General features: G+C 36.6%; 1 protein-coding gene across 1 annotated transcript; it reads left to right on the top strand.

Moving 5' to 3' along the window:
• The first annotated feature begins 14,856 nt into the window (after positions 1 to 14,856).
• On the top strand, positions 14,857 to 15,955 carry LOC137952640 (uncharacterized). The gene is made up of 5 exons (XM_068799705.1): positions 14,857 to 14,946; positions 15,055 to 15,189; positions 15,282 to 15,461; positions 15,557 to 15,755; positions 15,837 to 15,955. Exons 1-5 carry the CDS (start codon positions 14,857 to 14,859, stop codon positions 15,953 to 15,955), a joined length of 723 nt encoding a protein of 240 aa, XP_068655806.1.
• The last annotated feature ends 343 nt before the right edge of the window (positions 15,956 to 16,298 follow it).

Raw genomic sequence — 16,298 nt, 5'->3', positions numbered from 1 at the left:
AGAAATATATATTGTGCTATTGATAAAATAATATATTTATTTATTATTGTATTAAATTAGTGATTTTTAATGTTAAAATATATCTTATATTATTAATAAATTAATTTATTTATTTATTATAATCGCTTCTGTTATTTTTACTTATTTATTTATTTTTTAATAATTTATTATTGTCACATGTAATTATTATATTATTTTATAATAAACTATAATAATTAATTAATATAGTATTTCATTAATTAATATATTTCAATATTAGATTAAATCAGTTATTAGTGTAGTAACCATGTTTATTTTGGTTAATTATCTGTTTAGGTATATATTCTATTTATGTATATTATAAAAAGTTACTCATTATCCTGTTTACATCATATTTTTCATTTTGGGACACTAATATTAGAATCTGTTTTCCCGTGCACTTGAACTCGTCTACTAACACCTAACTTGAAGTTGAAGTTGAATTAAATCATTGCCTTGAATTTGAACTCTAACTTCAACTACGACTTTAATGTTGACTAACCCCCCAGTGAGTGAATTTTGAAATGAATTGTGATGAGTCTCGTACCTATTCTGACCATGGTTTAGTCACTCACTGGGTTGACTCATGAGCTAGTTCGATCAATACGGATTTAGGATAACGTCCGTCGAATTAAGGGCATGTTTGGAACCCACAAAAAAGAAAAAAAAAGAAAAGAAAAGCAAAAGAGAGAGAAAAGACCGTCTGGACTTGAGCAACCGGACCTGGAATACCACTAGGGCCAAGTTGGGTTCCTACCTCTAGTCATGATTCCATACTAATTAACTAAGATTAAGAAGACCCTTTTGGTTATTCCCAATATCATAATAGTCCCGTGGATGAGTTTCAGTTTTTTCTTTTTATGACTAAAATGTTAAAGAACTCATGAATGATGCATGTGTTGCACGTAAAGAACATAATGGCATTACTTGGCAACACAGAAATGTGTTACCACCAAAGATTACATTTACAGCTATCTCTGAAACCATATTGTTAAACACTTAATTGTCTTTGTTGTCTCATCTAATTTAAGGTGATCAGAAAAGGGGAAAGAAGCTTTAGCCTTTAGCTCATAGACAGTTGTAGAAATTTCTACTATTACAGTCATGAATCATGTTGAACAGGAAGTTATCGTTTTCAATGCTCTAATTTATTTTGCTTTATTTGAAAGTTTTCGCATCGGATTCTTCCGTATTCAGAACGCACAGAAATTGCATAGGATTTGCCAGAATCGTAAAGGAAACTGCCTGTGAGCTTCCATGGGTCTCTCTCTAAGGTTCTGGTCCATTTAATTTCTTTGAAAGCAGCAGGTACCCGATGTTCTCTTCTTTGGCAATCCAAACTACTGCAAAGTTCCATCGTGTCAACCTCTTGGTAGTTTTGTCGTTTTGTCAAACCTTCCCACTTCGCCGAAGCATTTGTCTTCACTGGACATTATTAAGGGTTTTGAGAAACCTAACCCTCCTTTTCCTCCTGTCTCTATCTCTTTCTTGCTTAAATCCCCTTCTTCCCCCCATTGAAATTTGTTAACATAAGGGTTTACAATATTGTTGTTATCATTTTGACAGTGGTAATATTACAAAAAAGACAGAAGTGAGGCTTTTTAGTTTTAACCTTGGGTTCCCTAACCCATCCTGCATGAAGCCTTCAGGGTTAGGGCAGGCCTCCCTTTAACCTGTTAGAGTCACTATATATCAATCGATATCTATTTCATTAAAAGGTTGTTAATATTTACTAACACTCATTTATTAATCCCATGAATTTTTTTTTTCCGAAAGTTTTTACACCTTTTGTTACTATTGAAAAAGAATGCTTGTAATATTTACTAATTATATTGAGTTTTATTTTTTATTTTTTGTTTTGTCAATGTTTTGAATTGATCTGGTTGTGGTGATTTGGCTTACTGAAAAACCTAAATTTTGTGCCTTGGTCATCTCAAATTTGTAGCACCGGATAGGGGTTGAAGGTTCCAATTGAGACTAAAGTTTTTATGGCAAGAAAGCCAAAATTATGTCAAATATGTTGGCAAGGAAAATGTAGTGTTTAAGGAAATAGTTAATTTTAATGTATAAAGATATTTTTATCACCTTTGACAAAAATTAAAAAAAATTATGATTGAGTGGTAAATAGTGTCTTTAACATATATGTATATAGACTATAATATTTTATAAAGGAAATCTTCAAATATTGCTGTCTTCTTAGATGTCATATTTCCAATTACGATCGTCTCGTCTTACCAATGAAAGAGGAGGGTAGTATTGGCATACTCTTAAGTTAATTTGATGATAAAAATTACTTAAGTAATAATTATGACATATAAATAAGCAATGTGGGCAAAAAATTACTTGGAAAGAAAGTTGACAATATACTCATTTGACATATTCAAATTCATCTATCATCATATGCGAAAAAGTTTGACAAGTTGTGTTGGAAATCAATTGCTTAATTGCAATTCGACCAAATGATTTGAGAAGAAAATCCTTTGGTTGAAGTCGTACACTAGGATGACCAGACGATCAAGGTGCAAGAAGAAAAAAAAAAGGAAAGAGAAACTGCAATGCCTAACTGGCTGATTCCAAGTCGATTGGATGATTTGAGAGAGATAATAGTCTATTGTAACTCATTTCACTATAAGAAATTTGATTTATGCCAATGATTATTTTGCTACTAGAAGTCAAGATTTTGTTAGAGTGTCTCCACTTTTATAGGATCTGCCAACCAATTTATGAAGTTCATTGTTACAAGTTAAAAATTCTACCAGTGAAATCAAAATTTGCAAATAGATATTCAAAAACTCTACTAGCAAAACTATAAAAGAATGATGGCACTTGTGCTTTACATGTAGTTATAGGAAAAAACTTATGCATCTCATTATGCTGAGATTTGTTGGAAGGTGGGACCAAGCCCATCATGCCCACACGACCAACAGAGGTGGTATGAGGTGTCACGTGGTGGAAGATGTGTAATCTTCCTTGAATGATGAGGTGGAAGATTCGTAATCTTCCATGATTGATGTAACTTTATCTTCCCTTGATTGATGTAATTTATCTTCCTTGGTTGATGTCATTAAGGAACCTAATTGATTGAGGAGTTTTCCTAAATATGTAATGGAAAAGTATAAATAGGGGTCTTGGTTGAAGGGTTTCGATCAAACTCTCCTCTTCTCAATTTGTGGAAGAATCTCTCTCCAAGCCTAAGGTCTCTCTTCTCTGTTTTCTCTTCTCTCCTCTCTACCCGAGTTCTTTCTCTTTGCTCTTTTCTTCCCTTCTCTCTTCTCTCTCTCATCTTTCTCGAGGTTCCAAACATGGGGTCCTAAATTCAACAAAATTTTAGAGTGTCTATCCTATGCAATTATTCCTATCATAAATACCTTGCCCGCTCCTCAGCCTAGGGTCAGTATCCCTCAACCATACTTGAGTTAGGCTGTAAAAAATCCCTTAATCGTTCCTGAGTCTATCTCAAAGCCTTCCAGCTTGTCCTTGGGTTGTGATGTGTGAGAATAAAGTCCTCAAGTCATCTTGGGATCAACTATGAAACCTTTGCAACTAATCCACATGGATTTAGTTGGACCTGCCCTAACCTTAAGCTTAAAAGAAAGCATCCCACTTTAGTGGTTGTAGATGACAATTCTAGATAGATTTTCTAGCAAACAAGGATGATGCTTTTCCATCATTTGCTAAACTATGTGAATTTTAAAAAAAAGAATAACCCTATAGCATTATCAAAATTAGGAGTGACCAAGGAGGAGAATTCAAAAATTCTTATTTTGGGAATATTATACTCAAAATAGTATAGAACACTAATTGAGATGGCAAGGGCTATGCATCAAGCATACAATTGCCGTAGACTATGAGCCGAAGTTGTAAATACAACTTGCCATATTTTAAACCGTGTAAGTATTAGCCCCCTTCTGAAAAAAAAAAAACTCCATATGAGTTGTAAACGGGTACCCTTCCCAAACTAACTTATTTTAAAACCTTTAACTGAAAATTATTTTTACACGAAGAACCAAATGAGAAATTAGGAAAGTTTGACTGTAAGACTGATATAGAAATATTTTTAGGTTATTCATCTCATAGAAAAGCTTATAGAATTTAAAACAAGGCTTCTATGAGAGTCAAGGAGTCAGTATATGTTGAATTTGATTCATCAAATACAACCCCAACTCCAATTTCTGATGATGAAACAAAAACTTCATTTGACTCATCCATGGGCTCCCCTCAAGACCAAAATCTTGAGGGGAATAAAAAAGACACAAATAACCAAGAAGAATCTCCTATGGAGCCAAAGAATTATAGGTTCATGGATGGTCATCCCATAGACCAAATAATTGGTGACTCACAAGGGAAAATTGAAACTAGAAGAACGACTCATGATATTATGGCAAATAGTGCCTTCATTTCCCAATCAAAACCCAAAGCTTGGTCGAAGCTAAAAAAGATAATTTTTGGATAATGGCAATACAAGAGGGAGTAAACCAGTTTGAAATAAATTAAGTTTGGTCACTACTACCTAGACCTCAAATCCAATAAGTAATAGGAACTAAATGGGTTTTTAGGAACAAAGCCAATGAAAAAATTCAGATTATTAGAAACAAAGAAAGATTAGTTGCCAATGATATAACTAAGAAGAAGGAATAGATTTTGAAGAAACCTATGCACCCTGAAAATATTAGAGGTAATTAGGATCTTATTAGCCTATGCTTGTCACAAGATATTCAAATTGTACCAAATTGATGTAAAAATTGCATTCTTAAATGGGTACATTCGAAAGATTTGAAGACAAGAGCAAGCTAGACCATGTATAAATATTGCATAAAGCCTTATATGGGTAAAAGCACACTCCTAGAGCATGGTATGAAAGATAGTGAATTATTGCAGAAAAATGGATTTAAAAGAGGTAGTGTGGATAAGACCTTACCAAGAATCATGATCGATATCTGATTGTAGTCCAAATTTATGCGAATGATATCATTTTTGGTTCTACTAATACCTCACTACACAAGGAATTCACTAAAGGGATGAAGAATAAATTTGAAATGAGTTTTGTTGATTTTCAGGACTCCATGGATTACACCATGGACAAAAATAAAAGGCATGTTAGGGAGAAAAAAGGAGGAAGAATGGGGTTATGGACTTATCTAAACCCTCCCCCTTAAGCTCTATTTATAAACGAATAAAAGTAGAATATTACAATTATGCCATTCACTCTAGTAAGAGTGAAGAAGAGATGAGAACCATAAACTAATTACATAAATGACACCCTAATTACATCATATCTTCCAACACTGGTCCTCAAGTTGGGAGGCAATGGTAGTGATCCCAACTTGAAACAAATAACATAGACATAGTAATAAGCTCCTCCACCACGGTGTCCCATGGATAAGTATGATAACAGGCATAGACTCTCAAAGGGTAAAAATGGGTAAAAGAACATAAGTTGAAACCAACCTCAAATGATTTCGAATAAATATAGTGATAATAACCACTAAAATGGGTAATGCCAATCATTCACAAGATGACGATAAGAAACCCAAGGGTACCAATAAAAAGTCTCAAATGACTTCAAAAGGGGTAAGAGAGAGTCAAGTAAAGAATGGTAGGAGAAAAGCTATCAAATAATAAAAAGATTATGGGAAACAAAGGAAGATAAGATATTGGAGCCACCATGTGCTTTATTTTCCTAGAAAATTTAAATCTTCATTAGAATAACCAACGCTGAAAATAATTAACAAACAATGAACCCAAGGCAAGTAACCGAGAAGTTCTTCTTCATAAATAATGTCTCAATCAAAGAGACACAATAACAACAGCGAAAAATGGCCCAATGCCCAAATAACACATGCCAAATGTGCAATTGTATAGCAGTGAATAACCATTAAATAATGGAAGTCCTTAAAAGTAATGTTAAAAGGTGGGACCAAACCTTCCATGTGCACACGAGGTGGTATGATGAGTCATCACAAGAGGTGGAATCCTCATCACATGAGTTGAAGGATTTGGAAATCTTCCTTGATCAATGTAATTGATTGATCTTCCTTTGATTGATGTAAGTTAGCTAATCATGAGTGATGTAATTATGGATCCTAATTGATTGAGGAGTTTTCCTAAATATGTAATGGAAATAGTATAAATAGGGGTCTTGGTTGAAGGCTTCAATCAAGCTCTCCTCTTCTTAGATTCCTGGAGGAATCTCTCTCCTAGGCTAAAGTCTCTCTTCTCCCTTTTCTCTTGTTTCCTCTCTACCCGAGCTTTCTCTCCCTTTGCTCTTTTCTTCTCTTCTCTCTCCCCTTTCTTCTCCTTCTCTCATCTTGCTCAAGGTTTCAAGCATGGGATCCTAAATTCAACATGGTATCAGACCATTGATTTAGGATCCCCACATCAAAAGGATGTTGTAAGAAGATATGATCAAAGCTACTCGTAAAAGTCTTTTTGTGAAACAAGATTGAAGCTTGTTGAGATAAGTTTATTTTTCATTCTTGTTATTAGGAATTCAATGCAATTTATTATCATCAAAATGCAAGTTACTAGATCTATAAGTTATTAGCTTAATTAAGTTTTGTTATCATCAAAAGCAATGTGAGAGTCAACCTATGGTCAACACAAAATATCATTTGAAAAGGACAAATGCTTAGTAAAGAACGAAAATGATGAGCTAGTTCTAGATGAATTGACAAATATAAACCTCTATATTGTGACCATAGTTGATTTACCCTCAATTAGTGCCATCTGTTTAGGTGAAAAAAATGACGAATCCTGGTTATGGCATTTAGGACATATAGGAAAAACATTCTAGAAAAAAATTAGCAAAGAAAACACTAGTGAGAGGACAATTGGATAAAAAATTTGTAAGAAAAAGACCTGTGATGCTTGCCAACTTGGAAAAAAAAAAATTCTTTCAAATAAAAAAAAATTTAGTTTCAACCTCTCGTCCTCTTCAGATAATCGATACGGACTTAGTTGGAACTACTTAAACCTTAAGCCTAAATGGAAAATGTCACACCTCAGTAGTAGTAGATGGTTATTCAAGGTTCACATGGGTAGATTTACTAGCTCACAAGGATGATGTTTTTCCGGCCTTTGCCAAACAATGTGAAAAGGTTCAAAAAGAGCAAGGTTATGGCATTGTCCATATTAGAAGTGACCAAGGAGGAAAATTTAAAAATTCACATTTTGAGGAATATTGCACAAGGTATTGTATAGTGTTGAAGAACAGATATAGAAGAGTCTTACATGACTCTTACAATAAGAAGTCTCACAAACCCTAACTTAATATGGTGGAGTTTTATTGGAGTCTCACATGAGGAGGTCTCATAGAAGAATATGAGTTAAAGGCGTTTTAGTTAAGTTAGTCTTCTATTTATGTTCGTTTGTTCAATTGTTCAAGGATTTATCTTTTAGTGTTTAACTTTGGGTGTAATTAGGATAAGGGCATTTTAATTGTAATTGGATTCTACTTATTGCCGCTATTATAAATAGAGGCTCATTGTACTCCAATTACAATAAGTCAATATCTCCTCTGCAACGGCAATAGCTTCTCAATCCTTAGAGAGAAGTCCAACTAAAGTTGCACACAACTTCATGTTATGCACACAATAACATTATTATTTTAGTGTTTTCTTTAATTTACTTTATTTATTTCAGTTTTAGGCTACAAGGGTATTTTTGGAATATTTTATTTATAGGGGTATTTTTGTAATATTTTATCTTAAACCCTAACAAGGTGAACCCTATTTAAGGGGTATGAGTAATGAGAAACACAAGCATTGAAGTATTAAGAATTAGGTTAAATCTAGTGTAAAGAGGTGAGATCCGAGGTTAGGGTTTTCCTAAAAAACCCACGTATTCTTTCATCCTTCATTGATCTTCGTCTTCCCCATGTCTTCCTACTATCCTTATAGTAATGCCTGGAAGACCCGTAACCCATGGCAGATCCCAGATCCTCCCAAAGAATCCTTGTGTCAGATCCGGGACCGTAACACTTCAATTTCTCAATTGTAATAATCTTTGTCAACATATCAACCAGATTTTGACTCCCTTGAATCTTCTCAAGTGCTAAGACTTCATCCTCCAGAGCCGATCTGATGAAGTGATAACGCACCTATATGTGCTTTGTTCTGGATTGATAAACAAGATTCATGTTCAATGAATAGCACTCTAACTGTCACAATACAACACATTCTTGCCATGCTTGAGACCTAAATCTTCCCAGAAAGACTGCAACCATACCATCTCTTTGCTAGCTTTGGTCACGACAACATATTCTACCTTAATAGGGGAAAGAGCAATTATCTTCTGCAACTTAGAGACCCAACTAACTGCTATACCACCCAATGTGTATACATATCCAGTTGTATTCTTCCTATCATGTCAGCATCTACATGACCCTGTAATCCCAAGTCTGAATTTTTGAAATATAAGGTTGAGTCTGCAGTGCCTCTTAAATACCTGAGAATCTACTTCACTACTTCCGAATATTGTTTACTTGGATTACTCATATATCTACTCACAACTCCACTGCATGAGCTATGTCTAGTTTAGTACGCACCATGGCATACATGAGATTGCCAATAGCAGAAGCATAAGGCACAATGGCCATGTTGGCTCACTCCTGCTCTATAGAAGGTGACTTCTCCTTAGATAGCCTTAAGTGACTAGCTAAAGGAGTACTCACTTGTTTTGCATCATTCATGTTGAATCCTCTCAACACCTTCTTCATATATTCTTCTTGTAACAGTTTCAAAACATCAATGTCCCTAGTAATCCTCATCCCAAGGATTTGTTTTGCAGCACCCAAATCCTTCATTGCAAACTTCTTGGACAACTCCCTTTATAACTTATTTATTTCCTATTTTCTAGCACCTACTATTAACATGTCATCAACATATAGTAGTACAATAATGTAGGAGTCATCAAGCTTCTTCACATAACAACAATGATTTGCATGGCATGTCAAACTTCTTATACCACTGTCCTGGAGCTTGTTTAAGACCATACAAGCTCTTTTGAAGTTTGGACACCATTTTCTCCTTTCCTTGTGCTTTGAAACCCTATGGTTGCATCATGTAAATTTCTTCCTCCAAATCACCATGAAGAAAGGTTGTCTTTACATCATACTGCTCTAATTAAAAGTCTTCATTTCCACTAGTCCAAACACTATTCTAATAGTAGTCAATTTCACTACTGGAGAGAAAATCAAAGTGTAGTCAATGCCTTCTTTTTTGTTGAAAACCTTTTACTACCAGTCTTGGCTTTTACCGCTTGCTGCCATCATGTTCATCTTTTATTCGATACACCCATTTATTTTTCAAGGCCTTCTTCCCTTTTGGTAACTCAATCAACTGCCATGTCTGATTGGATAACAATGAATCCATCTCGTCCTTTATGGCCAAATTAGACTTGGTTGATTCATCAACTTGCACGACTTCCTCATAACTCTCTTGTTCACCTTTGTCTATCAATAAAATATAATTCAGTGCAGGGGAGTACCTCTAGAGTGGTCTGCTAGTTTTGGCAGATCTTTTGAGTTCAGTCACAGGAATGTTCTGATTTAGTTCTAGGGGTATGTTCTCTTGGTCTTCCTGAGCAATATTCTCCATCTCAATAGTTGGAAGATCTCTCAACTGAATCACTTTAGACTTCTTGGTTTCATCACTTATGCTTTTAGACTTTGTTCTCAACATGTCTTTATACAAGGCACCATTATTGAAGATCACATCCTTGCTCCAGATAACCTTATGACTTTGTTCATCCCAAAAGTGAGAACCAAACTCGGTACACCATAGCGAATAAGAAAAATATCTTAGATTTAGCATCAAGTTTATTTCTAGTAGCATAATCAATATGAATATAAGAAACACAACCAAAAAATTTCAAGAAAGAAAAGTTTACCTTTTTACCATTGCAAACCTCTTTTGGTATGTTGCAATCCAATGGTGTTGAAGGACCTCTGTTGATCAAATAGGTAGCAGTTCTAATAGCCTCAGACCAGAACATCTTTGGCAATCCCGCATGTAATTTCATACTCCTAGCACACTCGTTCAAAGTTTTGTTCATCGTCTCAACCACACCATTCTGTTGAGATTTTCCAGGTATGGTCTTCTTCATCTTGATTCCATTATCAACACAGTACTGCTTGAAATCATCATCTATGTATTCTCCTCTATTATCTGACTGTAGGCGCTTTACCTTCAAATCTGTCTCATTCTCAACTATTGCTCTCCATCTCTTGAAGGTATCAAAGTATCAGATTTTTTTTTTCAGGAAATAAACCCATACCTTTCTGTATGCATCATCAATAAATGTCACATAGTAGTTAGAACCACCAAGGGAACTAACAACTGAAGGCCCCCACACATCAGTGTGAACCAACTCCAATTTTGTTGTCTTTTGTGCCTTTTCGCCTTAGACAAGCAGACCCTTTTCTACTTGCCAAAAATATAGCCTTCACACAAACTGTTGTTTACAGTTTTCAACCCTCGTAGCTTCCCTTTGGATTCATGCACTTTCATTCCTTTCTTACTCATGTGACTGAGCCTATAATGAAACAAGTCAGAATCAGTAACAGCATCAACAACTGCAACCGTGTCTCTACAATTGGAAGTGATGTAAAGAGTTCTAGTTTTAACTCCCCTTGCAACAACCATGGATCCCTTTGTGACTTTCCTGGTAACACCATTAAAAGTCACATTATGACCTTCATTATCAAGCTGCCCTACTGAGATTAGATTACACATTAGTTTTGGTACATGTCTCACCTTATGAATTTTTCACACTAACCCGTTTGACATCCTCAAATTGACATTACTAATTCTGACAATATCCAAAGGTTCTCCATAAGCAAGATACACCTTCCCGTGTGTTATGGTCATGGGGATAAGTACCTATGCCTTCCGCTCCTAACATGCCGGTCTTTTGGGTAGTATTGGCTAGGTGCTTAACATTTGGTATCAGAGCTAGCGCTACGTCGCTAGTTCGAATCCTAGAGGGGACGACTGTGAAGGGGGCGACCTAGCAGAAGCGGCGACTAGAGTGTGCTTCCCCCACCAATGGGCCACCACTATATGCGGAAGGGGCGACCTGAGTGTGTTCCAACACCATGGGCCGTCGTTAGAGTAGGCCGTCACAAGTGGGCCGCTGTGGACATCGGCTATCGTGAGCGTGGGTGTGATGTTATGGTCCTGGGTTAAATACCTATGTCTTTCGCTCCTGACAGGCTGGTCTTTTGGGTAGTATTGGCTAGGTGCTTAACACCATGATCTCTAGCAACATAATTCTCCATGATCTCATGATGCGCGATGGAGTGAAAAGAAGCTCCTGAATCTAACACCCAAGAGTCAATAAGGCTATCAACCAACAAGAGTAAAACATCTTGTACCTCTTCAGTCAACGCATTTGTAGCATCTTTTTTCTTTTTATCCTTCTTTGGTGCTTTGCAGTTCTTCTTTATGTGACCAGACTTGCCTCAATTCCTTCACTCCCTTCCGAATTTGGACTTGCTTCTACCATTCCTTGACGTCCCTCTACCATTGCCCTTGTTGGAATTCCTCTCAAAGTTCCTACCTTTAGTATTGACACTTAGGGAAAAATTAGATGTTGACGATTCTCCGGAGCCCTTTCTATGAACTTCTTCTACGAGAATGGTATCCCGAACATCATTAAAGATCAACTTCCCATTGCCTAAAAAGTTGTTGACCGAAACCCTCATAGGCTCCCAACAATTTGGCAGAGACGCCAAAATAATTAAAGCATGAACCTCATCATCAATTTTAATTTGAACGGATGTCAATTGATTGACAATCATGCTAAACTTATTCATATGCGATACAATTGATATAATTTTTTTCATCTTTAAATTGAAGAGTTTTTGCATGAGATGTACCTTATTATTTGCAAAAGGCTTCTCATACATGTTGGACATAATCTTCACCATCCCCGTTGTGGTTTTCTCTGACGCCACGTGGTGAGCAATGTTCTTTGACAGTGGTAATCAAACTATTCCCAACACTTGTCTATTGAGGAGATTCCACTCATCATCTTTCATACCTTTTGGTTTCATATCCAGAAGTGGCGTGTGCAGCTTTTTACTGTACAGATAATCTTCAATTTTCATCTTCCAGAACCCAAAATCCATACCATCAAACTTGGTGATCCCTAGTACCGATTCTTCTTCGCTAGCCATTGCTCTCAATCACGAACCAAAGCTTTGATACCACTTGTAGGAATTAAACGCCCTAATTCCAAACGAACGATAACAATAATAATAATCGTGAAAGAAAGGAAAAGCTAACACAAAAATAAACAACAAGATTTATACAGTGTCGCCTCAAGGTGAGACTCCATCCTATCTTCCGCCACTGTAGGAATCCACTATGAAGATGAAATAGTTTATAAGAGAAATCGCACACTTACAGTTGTTTCTCTCTAACCTCTCGAGATGCTCCTCGGATTAAGATGATCAAAACCCTAATAGCGGTGCCCTTCAATTATAAAGAGAAAATTAGGGCATCCGTGATACAAGAGTAAAATTTCCAAAATGCCCTTAATAAAATAGCAGTCAATATATCGTGGATCAGACAATCCACGACCAACTCAGCGTAAGGCGTTAATTAGGCTCCACATCTTAACATGTGGGACTCTGGATCATGGTATCGTACTACATCGACAATTTGTTTTGTCTCTTAATTGGTTATCTGATGCTGATTAGGTAGGTAGCAAGGATAATTTCACTTCAACCAGTGCCTATATTGTTTACCTAGGTCACAATCTTATCTCCTGGAGTTCTACGAAGCAATGAAATGTAGCTCAATCTCTACCGAGGCAGAATATAGACCTATTTCATCAACTGCAGCTGAGATTAGTTGGATCTGCTCTCTTCTCACTGAACTTGGTGTTTTCCTTTCGCGATAACTGGTACTTTATTGTGACAATATCGGCACTATAAATCTATTCTCCAATCCCTTTTTTCACTCGCGCATGAAACATGTCACTTTGGATTACCACTTCATTTGGGAACAAGTTCATAGTAGTGCTCTTCGGGTGACACATGTCTCTGCTGCTGATCAATTAACAAATGCTCTCACCAAACCATTTACCCAAACACGCTTCCTCTTCTTGAAGACCAAGATTGGACTCTCCTCTCGGAGCTCCATCTTGTCGGGGCATGATAGAGATAAAGATAAGGATGATAAAAATAAGGATGAGAGAAGTTGAGATTACCTCAAATTGTATTTCTAAAGCTATGTGATAATGCTTATCATATAAAATTGTATCTCTTTTTAACCTATAAATACTTGTATTAACGAATGGAAAGCATCGATGAATTATTCATTCTTCTCTTTCTATAATGGTCTGTGTGGCCCTCGATTTATTTGTATCCTTTCTCATCCTCTTTCTCCATCCTTCCCTTCTGTCTCATCGCCATGGAAGCATAAGATCAAACCTTAACAAATTTCGCATAGATAATCTTGCAGTTTGTTTACTACAAATACCTGCAAAGAACATCCAACGACAACAATGACAATCATGGAGTCTACTTCGAAGCTAAGCCAACCATTAAGCCCTAAGGAATTTACATAGCTGGGAAAGTTACTTACTCCATGTATGACTTTCCTAAAACAAGAAACTCCATGGATGAAATTTATGTGGACTGTGATAATTTTACCCACTTATGGGGGGGGGGGGGGGGGGGGGGGTTAGTCAATGTGAATCAGGACATGAACATCAGGCGCATTACTCATTTCATGTCCTGATGTCGTTAGGGAGCGCCAAACTTCATGTCATGTACATGATCATCCATGACTCAGGAGTTCATGTCCCAAGAGTAAACGGCGGAAAGTGCTTTCCGCCCAATTTTGAGAATCATGTACATGACACTATTGTGGGGCTCTCTCTCGGGGCTCTCTCTACCGCACACCCTCGCTCATTTTTTGCCATTTCGTTCCCGCAACCCTCTCTTGTTCTCTGCTCCCTCTCTCGTCTCCACCGTCCCTCTCTCTGGTCTCCCTCTCTACGGCGTCCATCTCTCACTGCGAACGTCCTTTCGGTGTCCTTCTCTCCATCTCGGACTTGCTCTCCCTCTGAACCTCCCGCTCGCTTCTCCCTCTCTCCTATCCCTCTCGGCCTCCCTCACTTCTCTCTGTCTCTTCTCCCTCTCTTCTCCCTTTCGGCATCTCACTCCCTTCTCCCTCTCATTATTATCTTTTCCCCAAAATACCTTCTGATTTTCTGAGATTTCCCCTATTTCGATTTCGATTTTCTTCGATTTTGATATTTGGGATTCGATTTCTTAATTTCTACTTCGATTCAGCATTGATTTCCCCATTCGGCTTTTGTTTCAGTCATCGGCTTCGGTTTTCCCCAAATTTCAGAAGGTATGATTAAACCCTAATTTTTTTTCTAATTAAATGAGTGTTGTATTTGATTTAATTTTAGTTTCAGTGCCTAATTTGGGGTTATTTGTGCATAATTGTGGGATTTAGTGTTACGGTTTAAGGTCTAAATTTTTTATTAGGGTTAGGGCTTAGTGTTTTTGGGGTTTGGTGCTCTGTATTTAAGGGTTAATGATTTATGGTATTGTTAGGATTTAGGTTCTAGAATTAGGGTTTAGGTTTTTTTCAATTTTTTTTCAGTTAAGGTTTATTGGGTGATAGGGTTTAGGATTTAGGGTTTGGAGCTTTTTGGGTTTTTAAGATCTAGGGTTTTTTATTTAACTTTTGGAATTAGGGTTTAGGTTATAGGGTTTAGGAGGTTTTGAGGGTATGGGGTCTAGGGTTAGGGTTTAGGGTAATGGTTGTCTGATAAGGTTTTTTCCATGAGGACAATCTCAGATTTAGATTGAAAATGGTTGCAAGAAAACAACTAAGTGGTCGATCATATGACTTTTGGAGCTTTGAAGAAGACAACAAAATGCTCGATATTTTGGTCGAGCAGGTATATATGGGGAACAAGTTGCCCAATGGGATTTGGATGCACGAGGTATATACGAAATGTGTCAATAAGTTCAATGAAGATTTAGTCAATAAAAAAACTATTGAGCAGCTTAAGAATCGAACAAAATCATGGAAGAAAACATACCAAACAGTAATGAGCTGTCTCAACACTAGTGGGTTTGGTTGGGATGCAACCACACAGCGAGTTACTGCATATCATTTTGTATGGCAAGACTACATTAAGGTCAGTAAATCATGATATATTGTAAAATAGATTGTATTGTTTCGCATTACTAAGAACTCTATTCCATTATAAATGATGTTTTATTCTTGTAGGAGCATAAAGATGCTGAGAAGTATAGACAACAAGGTTGCCCCCTTTACGAAAAATTGGCTATGGTAGTCGGAAACACAATAGCCGTAGGGAGTGGTAGTACAACTCCTATAGATCTGGGTGATGAAATCATCCATGATGAGTCGGCTCCTATCCCGATAGACGAGCCCGACAATGTTGACGTAGTTATGGAAACTCCACCGCAATTCATTAGCGAAAATTATTCGATAGCAGATCAATCTCATGGAAATAAAGGGTCATCTTCACATCGTTGTAGAATATCAAAGTGAACATCCCACTTGAAGAAAAACCAAGGTTCTGGAACAGAAAGGGCTATCTCTCACAAAATGTGATGGCAGCATGTACATTCGACATGCAATTCACTTATGTACTAGCTGGATGGGAGGGATCAGCAACTGATTCTCGTGTATTGAAGGACGAATTGACTTGCCGAAATAGACTATTTGTACTTGAAGGTAAATAATATATTTTTATGCAGTAATCTTTTATTTATTTTATCTTTATTTATTTAATGTAGAAAATATTTTGTATTGTAGGTAAATATTATCTAGTCGATGCTGATTGTGAAAATCTACCAGGATTTTTGGCTCCATATCGAGGAACTTGGTATCATTTGGAAGAATTTGGAGATTATATTCCTAGGAATGAAAAATAAGTATTCAATCAAAGACACTCGTCTTTGCGGAATACTATTGAGAGAACTTTTGGTGCTTTAAAAGCTCGATTTCAAATGTTGAAAGGCACTCCTCCATTTTCTTTTAAGATGTAGACAAAAATTGTCATTGCATGTTGCATATTGCACAATTATATACGTAGAGAGGATTACAATGATATATTTGATGTGGAAGATGATGATTCGGATGACGAGTTCGGTGGAGGAGGTGATGGGGTCCAATTACGTTCAACGGACGATACAGACAACGATGATAACGATGGTCTTGTGGAAGAGGATACCCAAGTAACAAGCTTTCGGAGGCAGCGTGCATTAGAATCCACAA

The sequence above is a fragment of the Aristolochia californica genome, unplaced genomic scaffold (assembly GCF_029961685.1).
Source record: "Aristolochia californica isolate CCGP_79_NKW_82.1479 unplaced genomic scaffold, dmAriCali1.0.hap1 SCAF_16, whole genome shotgun sequence".
NCBI lineage: Eukaryota > Viridiplantae > Streptophyta > Magnoliopsida > Piperales > Aristolochiaceae > Aristolochia > Aristolochia californica.
This window is presented reverse-complemented; position numbering and strand designations above follow the sequence as displayed.